Source organism: Camarhynchus parvulus, chromosome 2 (assembly GCF_901933205.1).
Source record: "Camarhynchus parvulus chromosome 2, STF_HiC, whole genome shotgun sequence".
NCBI lineage: Eukaryota > Metazoa > Chordata > Aves > Passeriformes > Thraupidae > Camarhynchus > Camarhynchus parvulus.
The window spans coordinates 108,991,719-109,018,239 of NC_044572.1; the positions used below are offsets into that span (position 1 = coordinate 108,991,719).

General features: G+C 37.5%; 1 protein-coding gene across 10 annotated transcripts in view; it reads left to right on the top strand.

Annotated features, from left to right (window-relative positions):
* Positions 1 to 26,521, top strand: part of ASXL3 (ASXL transcriptional regulator 3) — a 129,131-nt gene that overhangs the window by 93,104 nt on the left and 9,506 nt on the right. For 9 of the 10 annotated variants that reach the window (XM_030970967.1, XM_030970968.1, XM_030970976.1 and 6 more), the window contains 3 exons: positions 16,451 to 16,547; positions 17,018 to 17,123; positions 22,919 to 24,857. In XM_030970967.1, the coding sequence (XP_030826827.1) occupies positions 16,451 to 16,547; positions 17,018 to 17,123; positions 22,919 to 24,857 (2,142 nt within the window). Of the gene's footprint in view, positions 1 to 9,434; positions 9,596 to 16,450; positions 16,548 to 17,017; positions 17,124 to 22,918; positions 24,858 to 26,521 lie in introns of those variants that run through there. The other variant, XM_030970977.1, reaches the window with a different exon arrangement.

Consider the following 26,521-nt stretch of genomic DNA (forward strand, 5'->3'; position numbering starts at 1 on the left):
GGATGTGAATTTCGTCCTACAAAAATACTTCAAAGCCTCCTCAGATGTGTGTTAGGTAGCACTGCCATTTTATCTGACCAAATCTGTTCTGGAAGAGCATTTAAAACAGTAGAGGAAATCACAGTAATAGTCATATCTTGTCTCAGCTTTACTTATTTAATGAAAGAAATTTAACAATTATCTATCTTTTATCTACAGTTTATAGATAGTCAAGCTGGTTACTTAAATTTAAAACTTTGGTATTATTAAGGAATAACTTAAGGTGGGTAGTATTGCAGAAGGTCATGTGAATATTTCTGGTTTGTAGCAGGTCAGTCGACTGAAAAGAAAAACATGATGTACAAATCAAAGGATTCTAAAATGGGTCAAAACCCACCTTATTCTCTTTCTTTAATTTCTAAATCTGGGAATGCCAAAATAATTATTGTCTCTTGGGTAAGTGCTAGTATTGATATACAACCACATCACAGCATCATTTTTTTTTAAGGTCAGTGCAGGTTCTATGTTTCTGTCTTGGCCTGTTCATTTTAGGTTGGTGCAGTTTGAATCTGTCACCTTGTAAAGATTCCTTCTCCCATTGCATTGAGAAAAGGCACAGGGTGATGTCAGCTAGTGATTTACTCTGTTCCTTTGAAAATGATAAGAAGTAATTTTGGGGAAGGTTATCTACAGAATTCCAATTCAAACCTTTGTTTTCATGCAGTATGAATCAGCTTAATATCTGTTCCTACAATTTGAGCAACGATAGCAAATGTAACCATTGGTTTTGATGTCCACAAATTACTCCTACTCCCAAGCCATCAGTTGGAATTCTGTGGTGGAGAGTGGGTAATGAATAATACAAAATATTATTTCACTTGTAAAAGGCAAGAAGAGAAGTCTGATATCTGACATTCTGAACGCTTAGTATTTAGTAGGTACCTTACTGTATTTTATTAGAAAAGAGTGAGTGAAGCTTGATTTTCACAATTTGTTTCTTGTAGCAATGTCACCATCTCCCTGCTTGTTTTATTAACTTCATCAGTGCTTGAGGATTATATGTGCCATTGGTATTTTGCAGAATTTCATTTTTAAAAAGACCAACTGCAGGAATTAGTGCTGCATGTATTATTTGCTTCCAGCTTTATTTTAGGTTTCTCTCCATGCAATTACTGTGTAGTGGTAGTTAAATGGTTACCTTGTCTTACTTTTGCTGCCTTTTTTTGCTTATAGTACAATCTTTCAGCTTTTTACTTTTCCATTCTCTATCAATCAGTAGCTTTCCAATATTTATTGTTATGCTCCTGCAAATGTTTGAGTTTTACACTGAAATAGTTTTAGGGTTATGACAAAAGCATTTAGTTCAGAGAACATTTGCAATTGAAGGTTAAATGTAACATATGTCATCTGCACCTAAGCAGATTTAAAAAGCTGTTAAATTGGCACCCCTGTGTGTGCAGTAATTGAAGGTCATTTTATGACACATTCCTCCCTTTGGCTGACATTTTTTCTTCGGTTTTACTGGATAATGTGGACAGCATGGCGTTGTTGTAATGTGCCTTATTTGTACAGCTTTATTAGGGTAGTTTTAATGTAGGTATGTTAGATAGGTACCTGTTAAAACTACCCTAATAAAGCTTTGGAATTTATTCATCTATCTAGATGATAGATATTCGTCTATGATCTAGATAGATGAATAAATTCCAAATATTTATGCTGCCTTTTCCATAAAAATCTGGGTGTGATTCCTGAGCTGAGCTAGCCAAGGGTTTTCAGACATATTACTACACCCAGCTGACCCTCTGTCCTTATGCAGCAAGTTAATACTTACTTTACCTAACACACCTGTATGGATTGTGTATGTGCATATTTCACAGTCATATATTAACAACAAACATAAGTTTCACTTTATGTGAGTTGAAAGCTGAAGGATTTTACATCAAAATCCCAGTTGTCTTTAGCTACGAGAGAGCTGCTCTTTCAGCTTCCCTAGGCAGTTCAGAAAGGCTCACTGCAATTGCATTGCAATCTGGCTGCTCTGATTGATGTGGTAATGGAATTCTTGTTAGCTTGTTTGCAGTAATCCCCAGAGGTCCTCCTCAGTATCAGTATGTCTACATATGTGAATAGGAAGCTTTACATTTTTGATTAAGTGTCATGGTTTCATATTTCTGCAGGCTTGGTCACTGTGTTTCAGAAGTGTGAATCTGTGTTTTCCACCCTGCCACATCCATGTTGTGGAAGTTCTTTTTTGATTTCTAAAGCCTAGTTACAAGCTCTTGTCACACTTAAAACATGTCTCACCTTTTAAGAACACATTTTGCAGAGGCGTTAGCAGAACTATTGCATTTACTTTTGTCTGTAGCAAGGCTAAACTCAGTTGGAACATCTAGTAGGACACAGCAATGGTGCTGTGCCCCCCGAAAGCTAAAAAATACAAGATCCACAGCTGTCTCTACATCCTTTCCCATAAGTCCTTCTGATATGTGAGGGGCCCTTCACTCAAGGTTGTTCTTCTGATGCAGACTAGTGGAGCTTTTGTTCCCTTCTTGTTGCCTTCAAGCAAGTTTTCTAAATCAGTGTGCACAGCTGTTAGGGCTCAAAAAAAAAAAGAGGACTTTGTATGCAATACAAGTTCCATTTACATTTGACAGAATTATTAGTACTTTAAAAAGAGAACTGATAAAGCACCCCCCCTTCCAGTGGGAAAGTAAGTGCCTCACATAAGTGCCTTTTTAAAAGACTGTGCTAGGAGCTGTGTTACGAGAGTATAACTAATGTGTGGACATAAGTGGTAATGTATATGGGCACAAGAGACTGGTATGCTGCAAGTCATGTAGCTGTTAAGGATGCGCTGCAGTACTGCAGCGTGCAGTGTTCCAACTGCGCCTCCCTTGCAAAGTGCTCATGATCGAGTGGTCTGCAGTGCCTCCAGTGTTGCCACTGTAGGGCTGCACAGGAATTAGATGGAGAGCAGAATATTCCTTTCCATTCTGAATCTGAAGACATTCAAGGACTTGAAGCAGGATGTTGGATGCAGGTGCAGCAAAAGGAAGAGCAAGCAGAAGTGATCCATCCGTGCTTCTGCAGCACTCTCCTCCTGTTCACCCTTACTCCCACCCTCTTTCTCTGCTTCTCCCCTCGTCTTTCCCTCCCCTCACCCTTTTCCAATATATTTGTTTGGCTTAAATACAAAGGCAAAAAAAAAGTTGAGACTTTTTTCCTAATTATTTCAGAACATTACAATCTTTTGAATTATTTAATCTCAGGTTTCATTTAGTTCTCTCTTGTGTTAAGGACGTGCGGCCATTTTTTTGCATAGAAAAGCAGTGTTTTCTAATGCCTAGAAAAAAGGGATTGGATGCAGGATTTTAATTTTTGGCAGTCATCAAAAATGACTGACTAATTTTATATGTTTACATGTAACTTCCCCTCACCTTCTGCTTCTAAAAGGTATATGTCTATAATTTTATTATTAAACGCTAAGTGGGTAGACCCTGATTGTTTATATCCCTTTTCCTGCACTCTCCACAAACTATGAACATTCTTGGATAATTTAATAAAGTTTAACTTTCTCAGTCTCTAGTCATCTTTCCTTAAACAAGTTCCATACATGCTTGCCTTGATCGCAATCCATATATGCTTTTCTGCCTATTTTTCCCCCAGGCTTAAGTGCCTTTTCTAGTACCTTTATAAATACTTGTTTTTTTCTGTGTGTTCTGACATGCTTGGGTTCACTAATTAGGTGAACTTTGTATTAGGGGTTTTAATTGTTACTTCTAGAATTTGAATGCAGTTACACAGTACTGTTTGCTGCATGTTCTAGGGTTTTTTCTATTTTGCATGGATTTCGTTTCATTTTAAAACATGCCTTATCTTTTCATTTTGCCAGATTTATTACTCGCCTAAAATTCTTCATCTAATTTCTTGCATCTGAGCTCAAACAGATTGGATTCCATTGTCTTTTTTGACACTACAGTGTATTGGAATGAATATAGCTATCCCACTTGTCTTCTTGATTTAGACAAGGTCTAAATTAACAAGTCACATTTCATTTTGAAAACATATGTTTGCAATTCTTCAGTCTTACTCCACATATTTCCCACTTTAGTGAAGATGGAAAAGGTCTTTGTTTCTTTCTCTCAAAGATGCTTCTTGCTTTTCTCCTCATGACTGAAGCAATTATTCCTATAGTAGTAGATATTTTCTTTTTCATCCTTTGATGTTTTATTTCTCAGTTTAATCTGGTTATTTTTATATGACTAAAGTAATACTCAGAATCACTTTCACCATCTGTCTTAAAAATCTGTCTTTTCATTTTGTATTTGAAGGCAGACTGTTCATGTTATGTCAGTGATCAGGTAGAAATGACAAAGAGCTTTTCTTATAAGAACTGATAACTTCATAATCAGAACTAAAGAAAATGAGCCATAATCTGGGTCATATTGCCCTTTACTGTGAAGAGGTGAGACCCCTGGAAGAGAACTTATGCAGAGTGAACATGAACACCCAAGCTGAGGTACATCAGAATTGCTGAGAGAGCCATGGAATGAGTTGGTACCTATCCATGTCACCTCCCCAGACCTGAATTTGTGGTGGCTGACTTTGTTGTTCTTTCAGCACTATTTGAGTCAGACCATGTATTTCTGTCTGCTGTATTTATGTATGTATGTAGTGTTGGATGTATCTCTTACTATTCACATATCTCTCAGTGTTACTGTAGATGTTTTGTGGTCACAACAGCAGAAAGGCCCTGGTAATTGCATCTTGTCAGAAGTATTTCCCTTATATTCCTGTTCATATACTTCTTACTCAGAAACTCCTCCTCTGTTGGTTGTAAATATATGGCAACTGGTTTAAGAAAGGATAGATTTTTCATCAGCCATGGCACTGTGTAAATGTGTGCATTTTTCTGTTTGAGATGAGCTGCTGAGTGTTCCTTATCGTCAGGCAAAGAAACAATTGCTGTCCTATTGTGTCTGTGGGTTTTTGCAAGCCTTGTCTATTTTTTTTTAATGTTCTGCGTCTTCAGCTGGATTACTTCTTTCACATTCCTATCATCTATGTCCTCAAGATCTGAAGTCATCAATGTTTTGTACTAAACTTGGTAATTACTGACTCCTGAGCTATTCACTCCCCTCCTTTTTTTTGCTTCTCTCCAGTATTACACCATGCCTTTCTCTGCATGTTTCTCTTTCCTTTTTTTTATGTATATCAGAACTCTTGACAAGCTTTTGCTTCTCTTGAAACAAAAGACAGGCAGAGAAGAAAAGGGGAGTGGTTGTTGCCCTCAAGGGGATCAGCATGTGTATAGACCTCTTCTATAGGGTGGATTACAGTGTGATTCAGATTTTTGGGGTCAGGGTCAGAGAAGAGGCATGAATTCCATTCAGTGGCATGAATGCCTTTGTGATGTGAGTTTAACAAACCATCCCATCTAACTCAGCACTCATAAGGCCACACCTAGAGTACCTTGTCCAGTTCTAGGACTTTGCCTAGATAAGAGAAGGACCAGGGGCAATTTTATCAGTGTGTATAAATGCATATGGCACTACCCAAGGCAATTGGTACAAACCAAAAGGGAAGAGTTTTCATATGGACATGAAGTAAAACATGAAGTAAAACATAGGCTGCCTAGAGAGATTGTGATACTAAAAACTAATTGATTTTTATTTCCATCTGAAGTGTGCTATTATAGTTCAATAGCACAGACATGTTAATACTTTCAGAGTCATTCTCTCAGGTCTGGCAGATGAGTGAAAAACTTATCCTTAACTTGATAGGTTATCTGTCATGTACAGGTACTGCCTGTGGATGGGGTTTTGTGCAACCTACCCTAATGGAAGATGTCTCAGGCCATGACAGGGGGCTGGAACTAGATGATCTTTTAAGGTCCCTTCCAACCTAAACCATTCTTTGATGTACTATAGGATTTACTGTTTGGTACTGGAAATTATGTGGATTATTCCATTTCTAGTTTCTAAATCAAATTTGAGAAGAAAATATGGTCATGATTATGGACAGCTCAGCAGAAACATCTGTTCAGTCAACCTTTAAGCAACAACAACACCAGGGAGACTGCACTAACCAAAATACCCTTTTCATTAAATAAATACCATTAAGTCATCATCTTCAAAGCCTGGCCAGTTCAGTTCAGAAGCTGTGGAAAGAACCCAGAGGAGGGCACTAAAATTTGCATGAGCCCTAAAAATGTCTAAAGAAAAATTACTAGATATGAGCTTTTTAATCTACCAGAACAAAATTAAAAGTGAAAAGCCTCAAATGTAATACAACCAACTGCTGTATTCCATACAATAAGCAACTAGCCCATGAAGTCTTTTGCATACTAAAAGTTAGTATTGTTTGCTGCCACAGTTCAACTGATATAAATAGAAGATGGTGGATGCATATATATGAGTAGTAGCCACAGTTATATTAAACAAACTGAAATATTTATGGACATTATAATTTCCCTTTTCAGTCTTACGCTAAACTAAACTATATAGAAATAGAAAACTTTTATTTGACAGCTTTCCTAGTAACTGGCTATTATGTGGTCTTTCACAGGCTTTATCTACATGATCTGTTCCTTACAATTATCAAGGTTAGTTCAACCTCTGCTTTGTTCTGATATTTGTTTCCATATGGAACCACTCAGATATGACTAAATGCTGAAAAATACAACATCTTTGCTTAGCACTGAGTTGTGTAGCAGAAACACTACCATCAGAAATGCAGCCATTGTTTAACAGAACTTGCAGATTTTTTGTGACAGCTGCAGCTGCTTTTCCTTTTGACCCAAGTGTATTCACACTCATTCTCTATTATAGACTTGCCAACTGTTAGAGCATCCTTTTTAGTTTGGTCCCATTTATCACAATCTCTTTTGAATAGTAGTTGTATAAGTGGAAAAATGACTTTTAGATAGGTAATGGCATACTTGAACAGTCAGCAGTATTCTATAGGAAATGGAGAAACTCAATTATTTTCGTACTGGAAATACATGCAAGTTCACTTTAAAGTATTTTGCAGATGGATAGAAGTTAAATTTTATAATTGCCATGTATTATTTAACAAGGAGAGCTCTAGCTGTGGATAACTCCTTGACATAATTGGCTCCCAGGTCATTAGCCAAAGTAGTGAACAGGATAATGATTGTTTTGTATTCTTGTAAAGAATTTAGGCTTTTATAAGTGCAAGCAGATCTTGTTAGTTTCTGAAGAATGTGTCAGTCAGAACATGAGCAGCCCAGAGGCTACCAGGAGCACACATAGTAATAAGTTCTATTTTACTTTGTAGTACCTCATACTAAAATATTGGTGCGGACAAAGTATATGACCTTGTAATACTAGTCTCTGCAGCCATTCAGTATGTCCCAATGAGAATTTCTGTCTCTTGGGCTTAATGAGAAATCTTTTCCACAGGGTTGTCACACTCAGCCTCAAGGGAGAAGATATCTACCTTGACTTTTAACATGGCTCAAGCTATCAACTGCTAGTAAAAAAGTTGTTGATAAATAAGTAAGGGTCCTTCCAGCCATCATGAAGCATAAGTGGTAACAGGTACAATGAGTTTGTGTTTTAGAATGATGGTTCCAGAAACTGAGTGTAGTCTAAGGTTTTAATTGCATGCAGGCAAGCTAAGCCATTATCTTATGAAATCACAGTGTTTCCAAAGGTCACTCTGTCCAAATGAGTGGCTCTTTCAGACACGAATCACGAGCTGTGGTCAGTTATTTTAGACTGCAAAGAGTGACTCCACTGGAAGGGCATGAAGAGGTTAGAAGCCTGGAAGCCAGAATGCAAGGACTGACTCTTAAGCACCTTTCTTTGAAATTGGAGGTTGGCAATTGGTCAGAAGTTAAATATCTGCAAAAGCACTTTTAGTTTTCTTTTTAATGATGTTGTAATAGATGGCAATTTGTTACACCATCTTGACATAGAAAAAATGGCAAAAAAGGAAAATTTATCTCATCTTTACACTAAGGCAAAATCAACATCTGCTTTTCTTTTATATTGGCTAAAACTTCTTTTGGCTGTTCATTGGTGGGTAATTCACAGCCTCTCCCAAGGAAATCTAGTGCTTCATTGTTTTCACTGATAGAAAGCTTTTTCCTCATGGTCTGATCTGAATCTCTCTTGTTGCAATTCTGACTGGTACTCTTTGCTCTTTTTGGCATGTACATGTAGAGTGTGGAGATTGCTGTGTTCCTGTTTCTTTTTCTTGAGAAACAGCCCATAATAATGGAGTCTTTGTAGACATAGGGCCTTAAGTCTAGTCTTAGCTTCATTTATCTCCTTTGCATTTTGTATGGTTTCTGAGTTGCATCAGTCAGAATTGAATGTATTGCTCCAGCTCAACTGGTAAGTAACACCAAGGAGAGCAAAACTAATTTCCCTGCTTTTCACAGTACTCCTGTTTCTAACTTAGAGTGTTGTGCTCGCCTTCTTTGCAATTGCAAGGTTGACTTATATTCAGTTTGTGAACAGTCCATCAACACAAGTACTCTTTTAAAGAACCATTGCATAGCCACTTAATTTCCTCATTTTGCATTTCTCTAGTTCTGTTATACAAGAGTGTCAAACTTTGCATTTGCCACTATTGCAATGCCCTGATTATCCCTGTTGTTTCCAAAGTAATTCACAAAACGATCAAGAGAATTCTGATGCTCTCTGTACATGCTCTCTGACTGATACTATTTTCAAATTACTTCCATCTCTTTATCATGCCTCTGAATACACAGACTCCCAGTTGATAATAAATAAACAATAGTTCCCTAAGTAAAGAGTTCTGAGTAGTTCTTTGGTGACCTAATTGCAATTTATATATCCTGGCATTGCTTGAGAAAATGTTAAGCAACACTGCATTGTTATGATCAAGATACGCAACTTCTGCTGTTTCTCTTCTATCACAAGGCCATTTATGCTTTCAGAGGGAAAATAGACTGATCTGATGTAACCTTCTCTTGACAAATCTACATTGGCTGTTGCTCAACTCCTGGTTAATTTTCAGGCAATTGTGTATGGTGTGATACCTTACATGGGTTAGTGGTGGGCTTGGCAGTGCTGGGTTCATGATTGGACTCAATGGTGTTACAGGTCTTTTCCAACCTAAATAATCCAATGATTCTATCTTGTGCTTTTAACCATTGCACATATTTTCCAAAGCATGAAGACAGAGGGAAGAAGCAAGGTATTTAAACACAGGTTTCTTGGGTCAACTGAGAGGCTAGCACCTAACTTCTTCAAAATATTTAAAGTCCCATGGATTCTGGGTTGTGTCTGCTCAGAATGTGTCCACATCAGTATGTTAGGGCAGCCTAGAGTATCACAAGAAAGAATGGGTTATCTGTGCATAGGCCATGGAGTTCTGAAGCTGGCTAAGTCTGTTAAGTCCTCAGCTGTTCCTATTCCCTTTAGACAGAGGTGATACATATGTGCTATATATGTGTAACTAGCATGTATAAGTTTGTATTTGTACTCATCATTTCTTCAAAATTTGTCTTTTAACAGTTCTGAAATAGATTCATATCTGGACATTTAACAGGCTACTCTATCAAGTCCAGATGATTTGAATGCATTTAAGTAATATTTGTTGAGCTCCGTGCCTGTTCAAGGTCAGTTCTGACCCTTTTGCCTTTTGTTGCTGGTATTAATTGTATTAAGCATCTCAACCCAGTAGATTTGTGGTGAAGATTCATGCAAAGAAAGAGGAAGTTTTAACATTAGCTTTGTCTCTGTATTCCTCTAGTATTCCCCCAGTGTTACACAGTGTACTTTTTCTTTCATCCTCTTCTTGCTTTTAATGTACTTACACAATTATTTCTTCTGGAGTTTGATGTGTCCCTTTCCAACTGTGTCTAATTTTGGGCCATTATACCATGTTCTGCTGTGGTATTCTTTCTTAGTAAGTTGACCTCGTTTCCATTCTCTACATGCTGTGAGATCAACAGTGAGATGCTAACTAAGACAATGTGGTCTTATTGTACAATCCCCATTACTCCTTTGCAGGAGGCTTTGCACTCCATGTGGTCAGCATTGTTTATTTAAAGGACTGTGACAGTTTGTTTTTTAACTCCTTTTTCACTAGCACCATGTTCTTCAGAATTCTTCCAACTAATTCTGCATTTAGGGAAGAATGCCTCCTTAAATCATATTTTTAAAATTCTTTTGTAATTTCTTTCTTTTCTTCTTTTTTCACAAACAAGCCTAATCTTTTATATTACTATCAGTCATGAATTATCAGATTATCATTTTGCCACTTAAGTCAAAAATGTTAATTGTCAGCTAAATCTTCCAAGTCCTCCTACATACCATTTGCAGTTCTTACACTGGTGTTCAGCCATCAAAGACTGAAATAAATGTACCACTTCCATTACATTATCCTCTTCTTTAACCCCTCCTTTTATAAATAAATTTATTTTGGAAGTGGATCACAGAACAGGATTTATTTGAATTTGATTTGCCCATACTATTGGGTTGTGTATATAAATACAGCACTCAAATTCTGAAGAAACAAGCAAGTCTGTCTATAGGGCATGCTCCTTTTCTCCACAAGGGCTGTTTTCAGTCACTGCTTACCTATTGCCATATCTCTAAACCTTCTTGGGGCATAACCATGTGTTGAAGATGACAAAGACATTCTGCCTTTAGCATTGATTAAACACCACTTCGTTATCAGTATATGTCTGTCACTGCAAATATCAACAGATCCCTAGGTTCCATGATGATTCGTACAGCCTCCTTGTCACTTCTGATCCACTCAATCTGATGTCTGGATATATTCTTAGGGTAAAGGTGGTGGGACATCATAAACAGTGAAAATGGTGGGTTTTGCAGGTATTATACCTACCCACACCTTCCTGAGGCTCATCACACAGTCTCTGTTGTCCTCATTCCCTCATTTCAGATGATGTAGGTCAAGTCAATACTTGAGCATAAAGCTCTCCAAAGTCAGAATGTCAGTCACTAAAGTTGCTGTGTATTCAGATGCTCCATCTGCGCTGTACAATAATCACAGGTCAGTGGAATGCTGGTGCCCAGTGCTAGAGAATCAAATTTGTTACAAATTCATGTTACAAAACAGCAGTGGTGTCTCTTTGCACAGATAAATAAAATGTTATGTTTCCTGTGTGTGATATAAATGCTCCTAAATTGTTCATCTGTAATATTTTAGAATCTTTAATGCAAAAGCATCAAAATGTATTTTCTCACATCTTCCATCTTTTGTAGATAATTTCTTTTAAATACCTTTGGGAAAGTATGTGAATTATAGGATTGTTCCCCCAGATAAAATATAGAGTTAGTAGCAATTTTTAGAAAGGGTGTAAAAATGAGTGGTACTGGACCCTTCATTTAGATGAATACTCACTTCCTTTGCTGATTTTTTGATTGCTTTTGTATTTGTATTTTTGGTTGGTTGGTTTTGGTTTTGTTTGGTATTTTTGTTGTAAGGCTGAGAGAACTGTGATGGCTGGGCCTGTGAAAAAGATGGGGGAAAACTTCTTTATAGGACCTGTTGCTGTGGGACTGAGGGGTAATGGTTTTAAACTGGAGGAGGGTTGATTCAGATTAGATATAAGGAAGAAAGGTTTTTATGAAGAAACCTGCAAGAGGTTGCCCATGGAGGTGGTAGGTGCCTCATGCTGGAAACTTTCAAGGTCAGTTTGGATGAGGCTCTGAGACAGCTGATGGTGAATGTGTCCCTCTGATAGTTCACTGCTTATTGCAGAAGGGTTGGACTAGATGACCTTTAAAAGGGCCCTTCCAACTCAAACAATTCTATGATTCTAGTCAAATGGCATGATATTCACACATAAGCTTCAATGTAAGAAATACGGTATACCACACAAGAACTGTGTACAGCGGATCATTGGAAATTTTATAAACACATTAGGAGAATTTTGTGTAATTTGAAAGAGATACAGAAATAATAGGTTGACTAATTCCTTGTCTTTCTAGCCAAAATCAGATAACCTACCAGTATACACTTATGCAGTAATTGCTGTATACTTACTAAACACCAAAGTGCATCTTCGGGATGAGCTAAAAAAATAATCCCTGCCTTATTTTCAGAAGAGAATTTTCAGTGGAACTTGGAGGAATATAATTGAAGTAGTTGTTCTAGAAAGGTTACTCAGTTCATTCTGATAAGAGTGTTTGACATTTGCTTTGTAATGCAAATTGATGCTGGGTTTTAACAGATATGTTTTGGGGTTGGGTGGTTTTTTGTTTGCTTTAAATAAAAAGAGGAACTTTCAAAAGCCATTTTGAATTCTGCATGAAAGTATTAATTAGAAAACATAATTCTAGCATTGTGCTTAATCAGAAAAACCCAGAAATTTAAAGCCCAACAGAATGAAACATAAATTTTCCAAGAAATGTTTGTTGTTCCAGCTCATTAACACACTGTCTCTGTTGGACAGCATTTTTTTAATACCATAAAAATTAACAATGTATTTAAGAACTGCTTTATTGGCATGTTTCTCCAAATTCTAATTTAAAGCTGGTGGTCAATTGTGCTGTCTCTATCATCAGAGCTTAGAGAAGTGAATACGCTCCATGACTTCAGAATTCCCACTTTAACTTGTTGATTTAGGTGAAAATGCATTCTCCAAGTGAAGTAAGAAAATACTTCAGTGAAGGTTGTTAGCTAACATTATAAAAGGTTGACCTCTTAGTCCTTTAAAGTTCAACAGAGCATAAAAGATGTTAGCCTGATTTCACATGACTAGGGTATTGAGAAAAAGCATAAAACATCTTTTTTAGTTTTGTTGTTTCTGAGGGACTTCTTCAAAACAACTAGACATAAAATTACTTGGGTTTTGTCTGTTCCAACTTGTTCAAACGTTCAAACTGTTTTTCACTGTGTAGAAATCTTTAAATGAACTGAAAATGGCTAAACGATTGAACTTTTTGTTAACTTAGTTTGGGTGGCGGTATCTGCTGTCTGCATAGTGCTTTATTCTTTCTATAACATTTTCAAAATTTCTGTTTCATTTACTTTATCTCTTTGGCCATTATGAGTTTCTTTAACGTTTTTGTCCTCATCCTTTTCTCTTTGAGCTTTTTCTGGTTGAATAAATCCTTCCTGTTCCATTCCCAGCAAATGTTTTCTTTGATCTCAAATTCCTAAGCAAGCTGGGTGAAGTCACTGGGGCTGCACAACTCTTTATTTCTTCCATTTTTGACATTAGTATCCATATGTGTTCCAAGTCTAGATAATGATGATGTCTACTTTCATACATCCCTCTACAGAGTTTAAGCCTGAAATTATTCTTTCGTGTCATGTTAAAATAGATCATTGTAATCTTCTCCTGTAATTGATTCGTGTGTTTCCACGTTCTGTATCATTAGATTCTCTTATGTTTAGATTTTGGTTGTTCTAGCTACATAACTCTTTCATGAATTATGTAGACCTGTGAACACAGGTCTCTGGAAAGGCCCTTCTCTGCCAGTTAGTCAGTGGCAATGACTACCATGCAGTCTGTCAGTGACTTCATGTTTAGTTTGTTGTTCTTACATTTCTTAACCTAAGCATCTTTAACATAATCCTTTCAGTCTTGTGGACATAGTGCCCCAGTATTGTAAGCTGCTGCAGTTCATGCCTAAAGTGGTCAGTGAAGTATACATCTGGTTTTTCATACAGTTTACAAATGGACTGTTATTCCATTGTTAGTTGACCTATAATATTTTTTCTTCTTAGGTAATCAAATAATTCTCCCTTTTTGCTATTCTTTTGGGAGTTTGTTTCCCCTTCTTTTTTTCTTTTACAGATACTTACTACTTGGCATTTTTTCTGGTCCACAAGAACTAATGACCTTTACCCATGACCTTGCTAACGCTTTCTGTTCTGGGGTTCCAGCCTGTGCTTTTTTCTCAGGTGTACTAGATCAAATTTGAATTTTTTTGGACCTTTTCCTAGCATTTAGCTTGGGGTTCACAGTTTCTTTTTGAAACTTTGTTAAGAAATTCACACCCAGAAACTTGGCACTTTTTTTTTCTGAAATGTATTAGCCAACAAAAATAAAAGGTGGGCTAACTCTTCCTGCAAAGCTTGATTTTCTCCTGTCCTTACAACAACAGGGTTACAATGAAGCTAATACTGTTCTTCTTGTATTCACATGGTAATATAACTTGGCAGTCTTTATAATGCTCTTCATTTATGCAGTCTGGTGAAATAGCTCAATCACACTTGGCTGCAGTTTCAAATTATGTTTAATGCAATCTGATAGTGGATTGCTGCTGACAAGTGGCAATCTCTTTCCACCTATTGTGGTACATTCCAGCTTTGCATGAAATCTAATAGAGGTGTGACCTTAGAATAAGTTGGATAATTTTGCTCATTTAACAGAAAGTTATTGTCCACAAATCATTTCTTTCCTATGAGATCTTTTCATGTGGCTGGTGATACAGCTACACTGTTTGTCATCAGTTGAGTCATGGAGTTTCAGGAGGTCCATACCTTGGAGCCTGCAGTAAAATGTGGTTAAATATTATTAGAATTTATTGTCTGTATGACTATTTTTTGCAAAACACTGCCAGGCTTAGAGAAAAAAATCTTGAATTTAATGAAGATTGGAGTAGAACATATGTTGGCAAGTGAGTATTTCCATTTCAATTCCTTTTATGTTGAAACTTAAGGTAGCTTCAACACCTTTCTTAGAGGAACAAAGAGTTGTTTGTTTAGTAAGTTGTGATTCTTTTCTTTGTGCCATTGCATCTCACCTTTCTAGAAAATTGTGTAAGCGCTGGTTTTGACCCTATAGTGGTTTGTTTGTTCAGGTGCAAGAGGGACTGGTATTTAAAAATTCCTCTTTAATGTATTAATTGTGCAATTTAAGTATTTCTGGCAAAACTCATTTGTGCAGGAAGAGGATAAAGTGTCATAGTAGTTTGATTTATACAATAAGTACATGCTCTTTATCACCTTTCTCACCTCGCTGGTTTTATTATCTTGCTGCTTCTGCTGCATGTTACACTGTTTCTTTCCAATTTTTCTCTAGTTTCAGCATTAGTCATAGCCTACCTGTAATTAATATGCATGTGTTCCATAACCCACATCATGAGATATATAGAAACCTTACATATCCAACCCACTTAAACCCAACTTCTATGACATGTTGGCAAAACAATGCCATATAGCAGGAAAGCACAGGCAGCAATTCTGTAAGTTCATATCCTGTGAGGAACTCTGTACCACACACATATTACTTTAATCAAATGCCTTTAGCAATGCCTGTTTCTCTGGCTACTACTTCACATCTTTCTGCTTTACTCCTCTGAGATAATTGTGGGACAGGATGTCAGCTAGGCAATGAGTAAATTAACAAAGACTTCTTGAAATAGGGTCTCTATTATCAGTGAAATATAAAGCTCCATGAGGTAACTGCATCGAAGTATCATTCAGGGTTTCTGGCATGCCTGTATCTTTCTGGCTCTTGTTTGAAACAGGCACTGAGAACTAGGGGATATTACTTAGCTAAATCATCTGCTAATATGCTGGAAAACGTGCTGGATTTCACTGCTAGATTACAAATAGCGTTGTCAAACATTTATCTCTTACTTACCTGGAAGGCTGTAAAATAGTGAGAGTGCTTGTTCAGCAACATTACCTCTACTGCTGTTTCCTTTCTTTTTAATTTGCTACTTGTTTTTACTGTCTATTTATTATGCTAGAGATGATACCCATTGCTAATTTGTTTCATATAATTACTTTTTTCAATTATTAGAATTCTTTTGGAAACAGAAATATCCTCACAAGCCTGAAAATATACACTAAGTTTTGTGGTAAAAGACAGCTCAATAGTCAGATTGCTTTTTAAAATTATTGTAGAAAATACTGTGATTAAGACTTTTAATGTTGTCTGATCATTGCATATTTGACAGATGTAGAAAATACAAATAATTCTAATGTTCTTTCACAGATTTCACTTTTGATGCCTATAAAATTATGAGTAGAGCTGTTTTCAGTTTCAGTTATGAGTTTATATCAGTTCTTTTGTTAAGAAATGCCTGTCATCCACTCCTTGGCCAATACAGCTTATTAGCTAACATGAGTATTAGGTTTATTTAGAAACACCAAAGTTACTGTCTTCATTGCATTTAATTAATTTGTTTTGCACCATATTATAGGCAGATGCACAAGTACAATAATGATCTTGATTTTTGATTGCGTACAATGCCTCTAGACATAGTCTCAAGACAGGGCTGTGATTAAAGCGCATCAATCAGTTGCAAACTGAGTTATCATCAGTAACAGTTATGACTGAAGAGAGCACATTGATGCTGGATTGGTTCACTCCCATTTACAGTAACGACTAGCATGAAAATGCTGTTTTAGTAGTAGTCATTTTGTGTTCTTCCCACTGCCTACACTTCCCCCATTTCCCCTAATTGAAAATGTGTTTTGATGTGATCTGAGCTGGCGCTGTTTCTGACACTGTCTTCTGCTACCACGGCTTATTTTCTAGATGGGGAGCGATGGAGTTTTGCGCCTCAGTAGCTCCGCTCTAAATAACGAGTTCTTCGCATACGCGGCACAAGGGTGGAAACAGCGACTGGCAGAAGGTAACTCTCTGCTTGCTCTCAGGACTGCCCAAGGTTAATTGTTTTTATGGAGAGTGTCTCTTTTTTCTACATTTGAGGAATACTTTTAGAATAGAAACTGTAATAGACCAGTAATTCAGCAAAAGAGAAATTGCTGATTCCATTTTGAATTTAGAGTACATTTTTGCAGCTTGCTGTGGCAGCTTATTTTGACAGTTAAAACAAAACCAAGTATTTTCATCACTGTCAGCCTTGGAAATATGAATGCATGCAACTAAACCCTGCCAATATATCCTTGAAATACTGATGGTATATGGTAAATTAAATCTCTATGTCACTCTCCCTTTTGGTTTTCATTAATTTCATTTGGCATTGTTGGATGATTGTATCAGAAATCACTGTATGTCATCTTTGTATTTGCAATTTATAATTATCCGTATTAAATTAATCCTTGACAACCTTTATTCAATATGTTAGTATTTGTTTTTTAGGAGAATTTACACCAGAAATGCAGTTGCGCATCAGACAAGAGATTGAAAAGGAAAAGAAAACAGAACCTTGGAAGGAAAAGTTCTTTGAAAGGTTTTATGGTGAAAAGTAAGTACTGAAGCAAATAAATGATTTTTTAATGTTTTCTTTTAGGAGGAAATGAAAATATAATTCTATGCTTCACATAGCACGGTCATATGTTGTAAAACTTAATAAAGCAGTTATCAAGAGCAGTCATTCCCCAATATAAGAAGTTGCGGGTAGAATTATAGTCATGTGTCTGCACTTGCATTACAATTGCATTTTTAAAGAGTCATCCATAAAAATTAATTCCAAAGAGAGCTTAAGACACAAGCATGTGAATATTTTTAATTATCTTTTAAAAGATAGCATTAGGGCAATTCCTCCCTCCTGCGAAATATAAATACAGCTTCTACAGATGAGAAGACCAGTAGCAATATTTCTGTAATATGTTCTAATTTGTTTTATTTTTTCTAAGCTGGTTGCAAAGTTACTAAAATCAAATAGTTTTTGATTTTTTGACTGAGATGTCCCATTGGCCTGAGAAGAATATATGACACAGAAAAAATGTTAGCTAGAGACAAATGAAAGTGACAGTGACTGGTTTAATTTTAGAATTGAGATGGAAAGAATAAATAAACACTTTTAACTGACTAAAATTAAATATAGTATCACTCCAGGTGCACAACTGGGGTGAGTCAGCACAATTTCATTGATGATGATGATACAGAGATGGTATTCCGCAGCAGAAGATTCGGTGCTTATCTTCATTTCATTAAAAAACAAAAATTAAGGAAATTCATATCTTCTTAAAATCCAAGAATTTTCCTTTTAGAAATTATTTTTAAAAGGCAATTCATCAATACTTAGAATTATATCTCTGTTTTTAAAAATACTAAGAATTTATTATAAAGTATAAACTACCTATTTAAGAATTGCTGATTTTTAATTTATATTTTTAAGTATTTTAAATTATATCTCAGAACCACAGAATGGTAAGGTTGGAAGGGAGGGACCACAGTCACTCACCTGGTCCAAGCTTCCTGCTCAAACAGGGCCATCCCAGAGCACATGGCAGAGGATTGTATTCAGGCAGTTTTCCAGCAAGGGAGACTCCACACTCTGGGCAATCTGTTCCAGTGCTCATTCACTGCATAGTGAAATTCTTCCTCACATTCAGGTGAAATTTCCTGTGCCTCAGTTTCTGCCCACTGCCTCTTGTCCTATTGCCCGGCGCCACCAAGAACCTGGCCCCATCCTCTTGCCATTCTCCCTTTAGGCACTTAAAGAAATTGATGAGATGTCCTTTCAGTTGCCTCTTCTCAAGGCTGAACAGGCCCAGCTCCCTCAGCCTGTCCTCCTAAGAGAGATGCTCCAGCCCCTCAATCACCTTTGTTGCCCTCCCCTGGACATCTCTGGAAGCTCCATGTCTCTCTTGTACCAAGGAGCCAGAACTGGATACAGCACTCCACCTGTGGCCTCACCAGGGCGCAGCAGAGGGGCAGGAGCACTTCCCCAGCCTGCTGGAATGCTCTTTGTGATGCTTCCAGAATACCAATGGCTGTCTTGGCCACAAGGGCACTGCTGACTTGTGGACAGCTCATTGTCCACCAGGAGCCCAGGTCCTTCTCTGCAGAACTGCTTCCCAGTAGGTCAGCCCCCAGCCTGTGCTGGTGCCTGAGTTATTCCTCCCCAGATGCAGGACTCTGCCCATCTCTCCCACCTGTCAGGGTCCTTCTGAAGGGCTGCAGAGGCTCTGGTGTATTGGCCACTCGTCCCAGCTTTGTGTTGTCTGTGAACTTGCTGAGGAGGCATCTACCCCTTCATCCAAGACATTGATGAGTAAGTTAAACAATATTGGGCACAGTATTGAACCTTGGGGGACACCACTAGTGACAGGCCTCCAAATACAGCCTGTGCCACCGATTACAACCTGCTGGGATCTGCCATTCAGTCAGTTCTCAATCTATCTCACTGTCTACTCAATCAAATGTATGAGTAATTCTTAGCAGAAAAATTGTTCAATGGGAACCATCATTACATAAGTTGTCTTAGTTTTGCTGTCAGATGTTTTTCACTTAAGAAATCCAGAGCACAGGGAACTGTTCATATAACTGATTATCTTAAAGATTAGCTAAAATGTTTCTGCAGTAGCAATACTACTTCTCACAATCAGCCGTCTTGGACCACTGGGAAATGTAGTGGAAATGAGGCAAGAAATGGACAGATCCATTTTAGTATTTTACTTTGTGCACCATTGCTAGATGTTTTCCCCCCAGTGTATTTTTTCTACAGCACCTTATCTTTACATATAATGGAAATTCTAGGCTCTTAATGTATCAGGCTGTCTTATTGTAAAGTGCTTAATTTCTTAGTAAACAGTTTTGAGACTTCAGTCTAGTCCAGGTGTTGATCCTTTTAGTATCAAAAAATACTAGTTAGGTTTTCAGATAAAGAACATAATGGCTTTTCATTATGCATGTCAAGAGAAGGATCAGTCACTAACCTTTCATGGAGGAAAAGGCTGTGTAAGATACAGGTGTAGGGTCTTCCACAAGAAGTAGAAGTTTATTACCAGCGATGCAGGGGTTCTTCAGTCAAAAATTGCTGTCACATGCACAGAGAATGATGCTCATAATTCTGCAGAGCCAGCAGTCCTGCTGTGCTGGCTGAATGCTGGGTACCATGGTGTTTGGCAGATAATTGCTAAGCCTGTGATGATACATGTCATTTGGTTTTGTAGGTTTCTGACATCAACATTGTTATGCAAAATGTCATATTCCACATCATTTCCATTTTGACTGAAGTACTGAATCTAGTCCTCCCTGCCCTGTCCCCTGTTTGCATTTTGTTTCACTTGCATTCTTGTGCTTGGCTGTTATGTAGGCAGATGTGCTTTGCTGACTTAACTACTTTTCCTCATTGTTTACTCACTGAATGGTAGCTTTTGCTGTAGCTTCCACCTTGTGTTGGTTCATGGGGCTGTCCTGTGCCAGGGCAAGAGCTGGACTCAGTGATCTTGTGGATCTTTTTCAACTCAGGATATGCTGTGACTCAGTGATTCTCTTACCTTTTTTCACTTCAGTTTTTAAACTAGCTTTCAGTATGATTGGGCTGTGTCTCTTTTCAGCTATGTTGATTTAACTGAACTAGCAGAATTTGTAAGCTTCCCCAAGCTGTTTCTCACGTGCACTGTCTGCAAAATGAATCTGTCTTGCAGGCTAACTTGCTCACTTTACAGAGAAGTATTTTTGCTCTGACTTAAGTGAATTTGATCTGCTAATATTCTATAAGTAAATTCAAGTTTCACCTTCTACTTAGGGAAGGACTATTAATAGATGCAGAATCTCTGTAAGCATTTTTATGCACTCCAGTTGATAGCAATCAAAGACTTTAGGGTGCTTTTTCCCTGTTAGCTCTGAGCATTGCATCTTGTGTTTGCTCTTTCCTGTACCCAGGCTGTTTATCGTGGCACTGTCAGTTGCAGTTTAGTTCCATCCATTTTTGTTCTTTTTCCACTTCCTCATGTCTGTTCATTTTTCCCCTCTCTGACTTTTTTCAAAACACAAAATATTATTCTGCAGTCATTTATCTAGGATCAGCTGATGCATCTTGATAGAAATCCACATTCTTCTGACTTGTTGCCCAAAGATTGCAAGGGTTATACTCTATTATGTCAATATATTATCTCTTTTCTCACTTTTGAGAGTTACATGTCAGGATAGTATTATCAGCTAGATCAAAGCTTTAATTTTGGGTATGCCTCCTCCAAATTTTATTGCTGATTTAATCCTTTTCTTACTTTGGTTCTCCCCCCCCCCACCGCCCCCACCGCCCAGTACTATTTATCACAGCACTAGGATATCAGCATTCATATATCCTTGAGTAGCTTTTTGGGTTTTTTTACTGGCTGACTGAGTACTCTTACTTTACTAGTTTAATCCTGTCCTTAGCACTTTCATTGAAATCTGCTTGCTGCTGCACTCATTTTTTGTGCTGTTTTGCAAACTTTGGGTGTCTTTTTCTCTAAGGGAGAAGACAGATCAGCTGTTTATTTTGCAATCTGAGATTGCCTTAAACATGCTGATCTTGAGCCTTCTTCTTTAGAAAGCCTTTTTCTTCAGTTTCTTCTTCAACATAGTAGTATTTCCAATATTGAAAAAAATGATTAAGATTCAGTACATGTTCTGCTGGCCTTAATCTGCTTTATCTTATTTCCCTTACAGTTCTTTATCTTCAGTATGTTACAAGAATGTGTGTATTTGTGTAGTGTCCGTGTGACAGTTTCATTCACCTTTATCCTGTCCTTCATTCCTTTGCTGATTTTCAACCCATGAAGATAACCATCAAGCAGTATCTTTTCATTATGTAAACCAGCTAGAGAAAATAGACCATTGATTCAGTTTTCAGTAATGGACTGGATTTTTTTCCCCTTCCCATTTTCCTGAGATAATTTTGGCTCCTTAGCACAAGGAATTTTAGAGGAAGTTACTCACCAAAACCCTGGTAAACTAAACTTTACTCACCTAAACTTACAACCTGAACTTAGACCACATGGGGAACTTATAGTCTATACAGAAGAAAGGCGCATCTTCTGAAATGCATTCAGTGTGGGAGTTGTGAATTTGCTGCTCTGAATTGCTCCCTAGAGGATCCTTCTTCAGCATATTGATGGCAAAGGGAGACTTTGTTCATTATTAGTGTCTAGTAGTAGGCAATACTAATAATTAAGAGTGCTTTTTGGGATGCCAGTTCCAGGCTGGGTTGGTTTGGGGTTTTTTTCTTGGATTTACAGCTCTCACTGTAATACATCTGTTCAGTGTTTTTAAAATGCACAACCACAGATTTTGGTTTTTTGTGTGTTCTGTACTTTCATCTGAATAGGGCTTTGTAGCTCTGTATCCTGTGGCTACACACTGATAAGCAATTTTGCTTCTATAGCTTCTGGATATCTTTTATGCTTGTTTGTTTCCATTTTATTCTTTATTTTCTGATTAAATGATAACAGAGATCTGTTTAGTAGATTAGAACATCCTTAAGACCATGAAATTTCTTTTAAGGCCTCCCACCAAGCTTTTGTGTATTTTCTACTATTATGGAATTGCTGAGGCATAAAGTCTGCTTGGAAAATCTTCCTAAAGGTGCTGAGCATCTGTACTCCCACTGGCCTTAGAAGAAAATGAGGATGTCAGAGCACGTACATTTTTTAAAACAACCTTTTTTTAATCTCTTGGCTTTAGTTTTGTTTTGGGGGTTTTTTTTTGATGTTTTAGTTCTGCTGATGTAATAAAACTTTATTTAAACTAGTATTTTCAGGATCAAAGATAAGAAAATCTTCAGAAGCATGCATAGTATACATGGTTCCTTTGCACTTCATGCCTGAGAATGAATGCATAGATTGTAAATATGTATCTTTTAGCTCCTTAAGAATGTTAAACTTCTTTCATATTGTCAGCTATGTTGACCCTAAAAGCAGGTGAAGGAGGGAAAAAGGGATTTCCTTTACAACTGCTCCCACAGTTGTAGGAGAGGATGCAGTTGTTCATTTCTTCTGCAATGGATGCTCAACCATTCAGTGTTGCAATATTGTGCTGATATTTAAAAAAAAAAAACCAAAACAAAAAAACAGGAATGTAGACAGAGAGGTTACTTATATTAAAAATATTAATGGCTTTTAACACTTGTAAGGAAATCTCAGTAGTTATGTTTCCAAAATACATAAAACTGTATATAAATTAGTTAGCCACCACTTAAGCAAGCCACTATTGTAAACTTGAAAATATGTATTTTTTGGAAATAAAAAATGTGGGTGACAAAGGTTAGGCTATTCTCTTATCCTTAATGTGATGGAAATACCTATTTTAATTTCTGTTTTTCTTTAGGTTGGGAATGTCAAGAGGAGAATCAAAGAAGCTCACTGCAGTGCAGAACAATGATGAAGATGAAAGCAATTCTTTGTGCAGATCTTCTGCCACACCTGGTCCTTCTAAGCAAACAACCTTTGAGGATCAAGAGGAGAAAGGTGCTAAAGTTCAGGCTTTACCAGTGAGCGATTATAGTCCGTCTCGTTGTAGTATGGAGCAGGTTCCTGTCAAGGATCTAACAGCAGATTCTGATGATATCCTGATACCTGAAGAATCAGTAATTCAGGAGGAAATTGCTGAAGAGGTCGAGACAAGTATTTGTGAATGCCAGGAGGAGAATCATAAGCCAGAACATGAGTTTTCTGAGGAGTCTGTAAGTCCAGCTGGCACAAATGAGGAAACAGAGGCAGTACAGCTTGCAGACAGCACTGAGTCCTGTGTCATGATGAATGATGTAACTGATACTGTATCTCGCATTGAAATTAAAGTGGAGTTGAAGTCAGAATGCCCTCAGGAGGAGATGTCAGTTGTGACAGATCAGCTGGAGGATTGCATATCACCAGCACGATCAGCTTCATCCACAAACTCTGTCAGTGGTACAGCTGAGAAGGATTCTGAGTCTGCAAAAGGGCTAATTGTGCCAGAAATGCAAAGTGCTGCTCTGGAAGGCTCCTTGTTCACTGGTGGAGGCATTGCAGTGGATATGGAGCTTCATAGTGACCCTGAGGAGCAGTTGTCTGAGAATGCTTGTATTTCTGAAACTTCCTTTTCCTCTGGAAGTCCAGAAGTTTGTATTGCCTCTCCTGGAGGAGACACTCAGTCGACTTCAGAGGAGCCCTGTACTCCAGCATCTCTTGAAACAGCTTGCTCATCTGAAGTGTCCAGTTCTGAAAATATTGAAGGTGATATTCAGCAGAAGGCCAGTGATGAAAACTTGAACACACCCTTAATGTCGGAAATCTCTCCGATGTCCACCTCACCTGTAACCTCAGAAGCATCTTTGATGTCAAATTTACCTTTAACATCAGAGGCATCACCAGCTTCTAATTTGCCTTTAACATCAGAAACATCTCCAATGTCTGATTTGCCTTTAACATCAGAAACATCTTCAGTATCTTCTGTTCTTCTAACTTCTGAAACATTTGTGACAAAGAGTTTGCCTCTTCCATCAGAGATATCTCCAGTTTCTAATTCCCCAAGCAGTGAAGGACTTACTCTGCAACAAAGGAAATCACCTTTGTTGGAAGACTCCCTTCCCACTCTGAAAGAAGAAAGCTCTGTCATTCCTAAGGTGGTTCAAGAAGAGAACCTTGTTCAGCCAAAACAACTTCAGAGTGCCCCTGAAAATATGAAAGTTGGTCCACTAACAATTATACCTGATACTTCAGTATTGGAAGAGTCCCAAAGCAAAAACCTCAGTCATCAGCCATGTAAGACACATTCTGAAATCGAGAAATCCTACATTGCATCTATCCCAGAACACACTCCTCCAGAGGTGATCAAAAATAAAAATCACAGTGTTCAGCAAAGAGGTGACAAGAAAGGTACACTTTTGCCCTCAGAGGTGTCTGTCTTATCAGAAGGATCACTTGGCAAAAATATCGAATTGCTTCCATCAAAGGCACATGATAAACTATATACCTCATCTCTAGAGAAAGCTACATTCTCTGAAGTATGCAGAAGTAAATCTCACAAGCTAACAGGCAGCACCCAAAGTCGTCTAGAGAGTTCACATTCTTCCAAGTCTTTAGAACCCACAAAATCACCAGAAGCAAGAAATGAAAGTAGAGACCCAGAGATCCCAAAGAGGAAAACAGCAGAACAGCACGGTTTTGGAATCTGTAAAGAGAAGAGAGCTAGAATAGATGATGATCTGCCTAATCGTAGTGCTTCATCAACAAGTCCATCTGATAAAGAACAGCCACCCAGAGAGGAGCCCCGAGTTCCACCCCTTAAGGTAAAGTAATGAATGAACAGGGTGGCTTGGAGACAAAATGTTTATTATGTCCCTCTATGAACTGCATACAAGCACAGTACATGATATATTTTTTGGTGATGTATAAGGGTTGTTAGTACTGATGGTTTTGCTTTACTATTACATTTCCACCATGCCAAATTCTTCTGATACAGATATATCTACACCTGTTCAGTAGGGGTCTTTTCTAGAAGATTGATTTTGTTTGTGGCAGAGCTCTCCAGGATCCATTGGTTGAATCCAATTCCAGATCTTCCCCACCAGTCCACATGCAGCACTTGTTTTTCTAATTTTGTCCTTGTTCCCATCTGTATTTTGTGCTTGTTCTTCTGTGGATGTCTTCTCCAGCAAGCATGACTAATAAATGTTACCATAACCAGTACTTAGAAAAACAACCAGCACCTTAATCCAGCAAGAGAACCGAGAGCCAGACTAGTTGAAGATCCTTTTGCAAGCCCAAGGCTAGGGGTAGGCTGAAATATAAGATTCCCCTGTAGAATTAACTGGAAACAGACTTATCAGGGGGAAGTGTCTGATTTTTTATATATATATAGATGCCTTTCTTAATGGCAAAGGGCAAAAAAATACACCACCTTTGCAAACACTTGTATGTGTATTATTCTGCTATGTAAGAAAGTATATTTCAGTTGAAAAGAGTTTTTTTCATAACAGAGAGTTCTGTAGATTCAGTTATATATAGGCTCAGTGTTTTGAGCCTTTTAATTTCGTACTTGATGACATCAGCCAAATTTAAGATCCAATTTACTGTATTTAAGCCATTGACTTTGCAATACTAGTTCCTGATTATTCAGAAATGCCCTTTTCTGCATTTATTTTTAACTTCTGCAGTCACTGAACATTGTTAATATGGCCGGGAGGGCAAATAGACTAATAGGCTTTAATCACTAGTGCAGAAGCATATTTCAGATAATTTATTTTTAAGAGCAGTGATGCAATTGGAAGTTAGCCCCATTCTGAGTTTAGTGATATTCTTTCAAATTTGGAAGGTTCTATCTAGCCTAATAAATTCTAATAACTCTGTAAGCATAAAGGAAATAGATCACTAGGGAATAAAGAAAGGTCATTACTGTAATGATAATAAAAAAAAAACCAAGTACTTAGAGCTCTAGGAGTTCTGGCAAAGTGGAAAGTGAAAAGACTTGCTGCTGAAACTGAAAGCAGAATGTTTTGAAGAATTGTGGGCAGTCAATTCTAGTATGCTTTTTGTGTAAAAAAAAAGTTGGCTCTTGTATCATCTCACCAACAAACCTCTATCATTTGTAATTAAAGGAGGAAAAAAGAACCCAGTTCTTCTAAGTCATTCTGTTGTATGGCTGTCACTTCCCATCATATCTTATGACTACTTTTTCTACAAATACTACCTAGTTTTCTACTCAGTTCCTTTCAGAAGATAAGTCATAGCATTACCCACTAAGTCCTATTGCTAGAGACAGCCAGTAGACGTATGTCCATTTTAAGAAATTGAATTTTTTTTTCCAACCATGGGGTATCCTGAGAGAGTGTATGAGTTACAAAGTGGTTCCAAGATTCTAAATCCAGAAAAACTATATGCCTAATTAGAAACATCCTAATAATTCCAGTGATTTTACAGGTTATTATTTTGCTTAAAGTGCTAGGTATTTAAA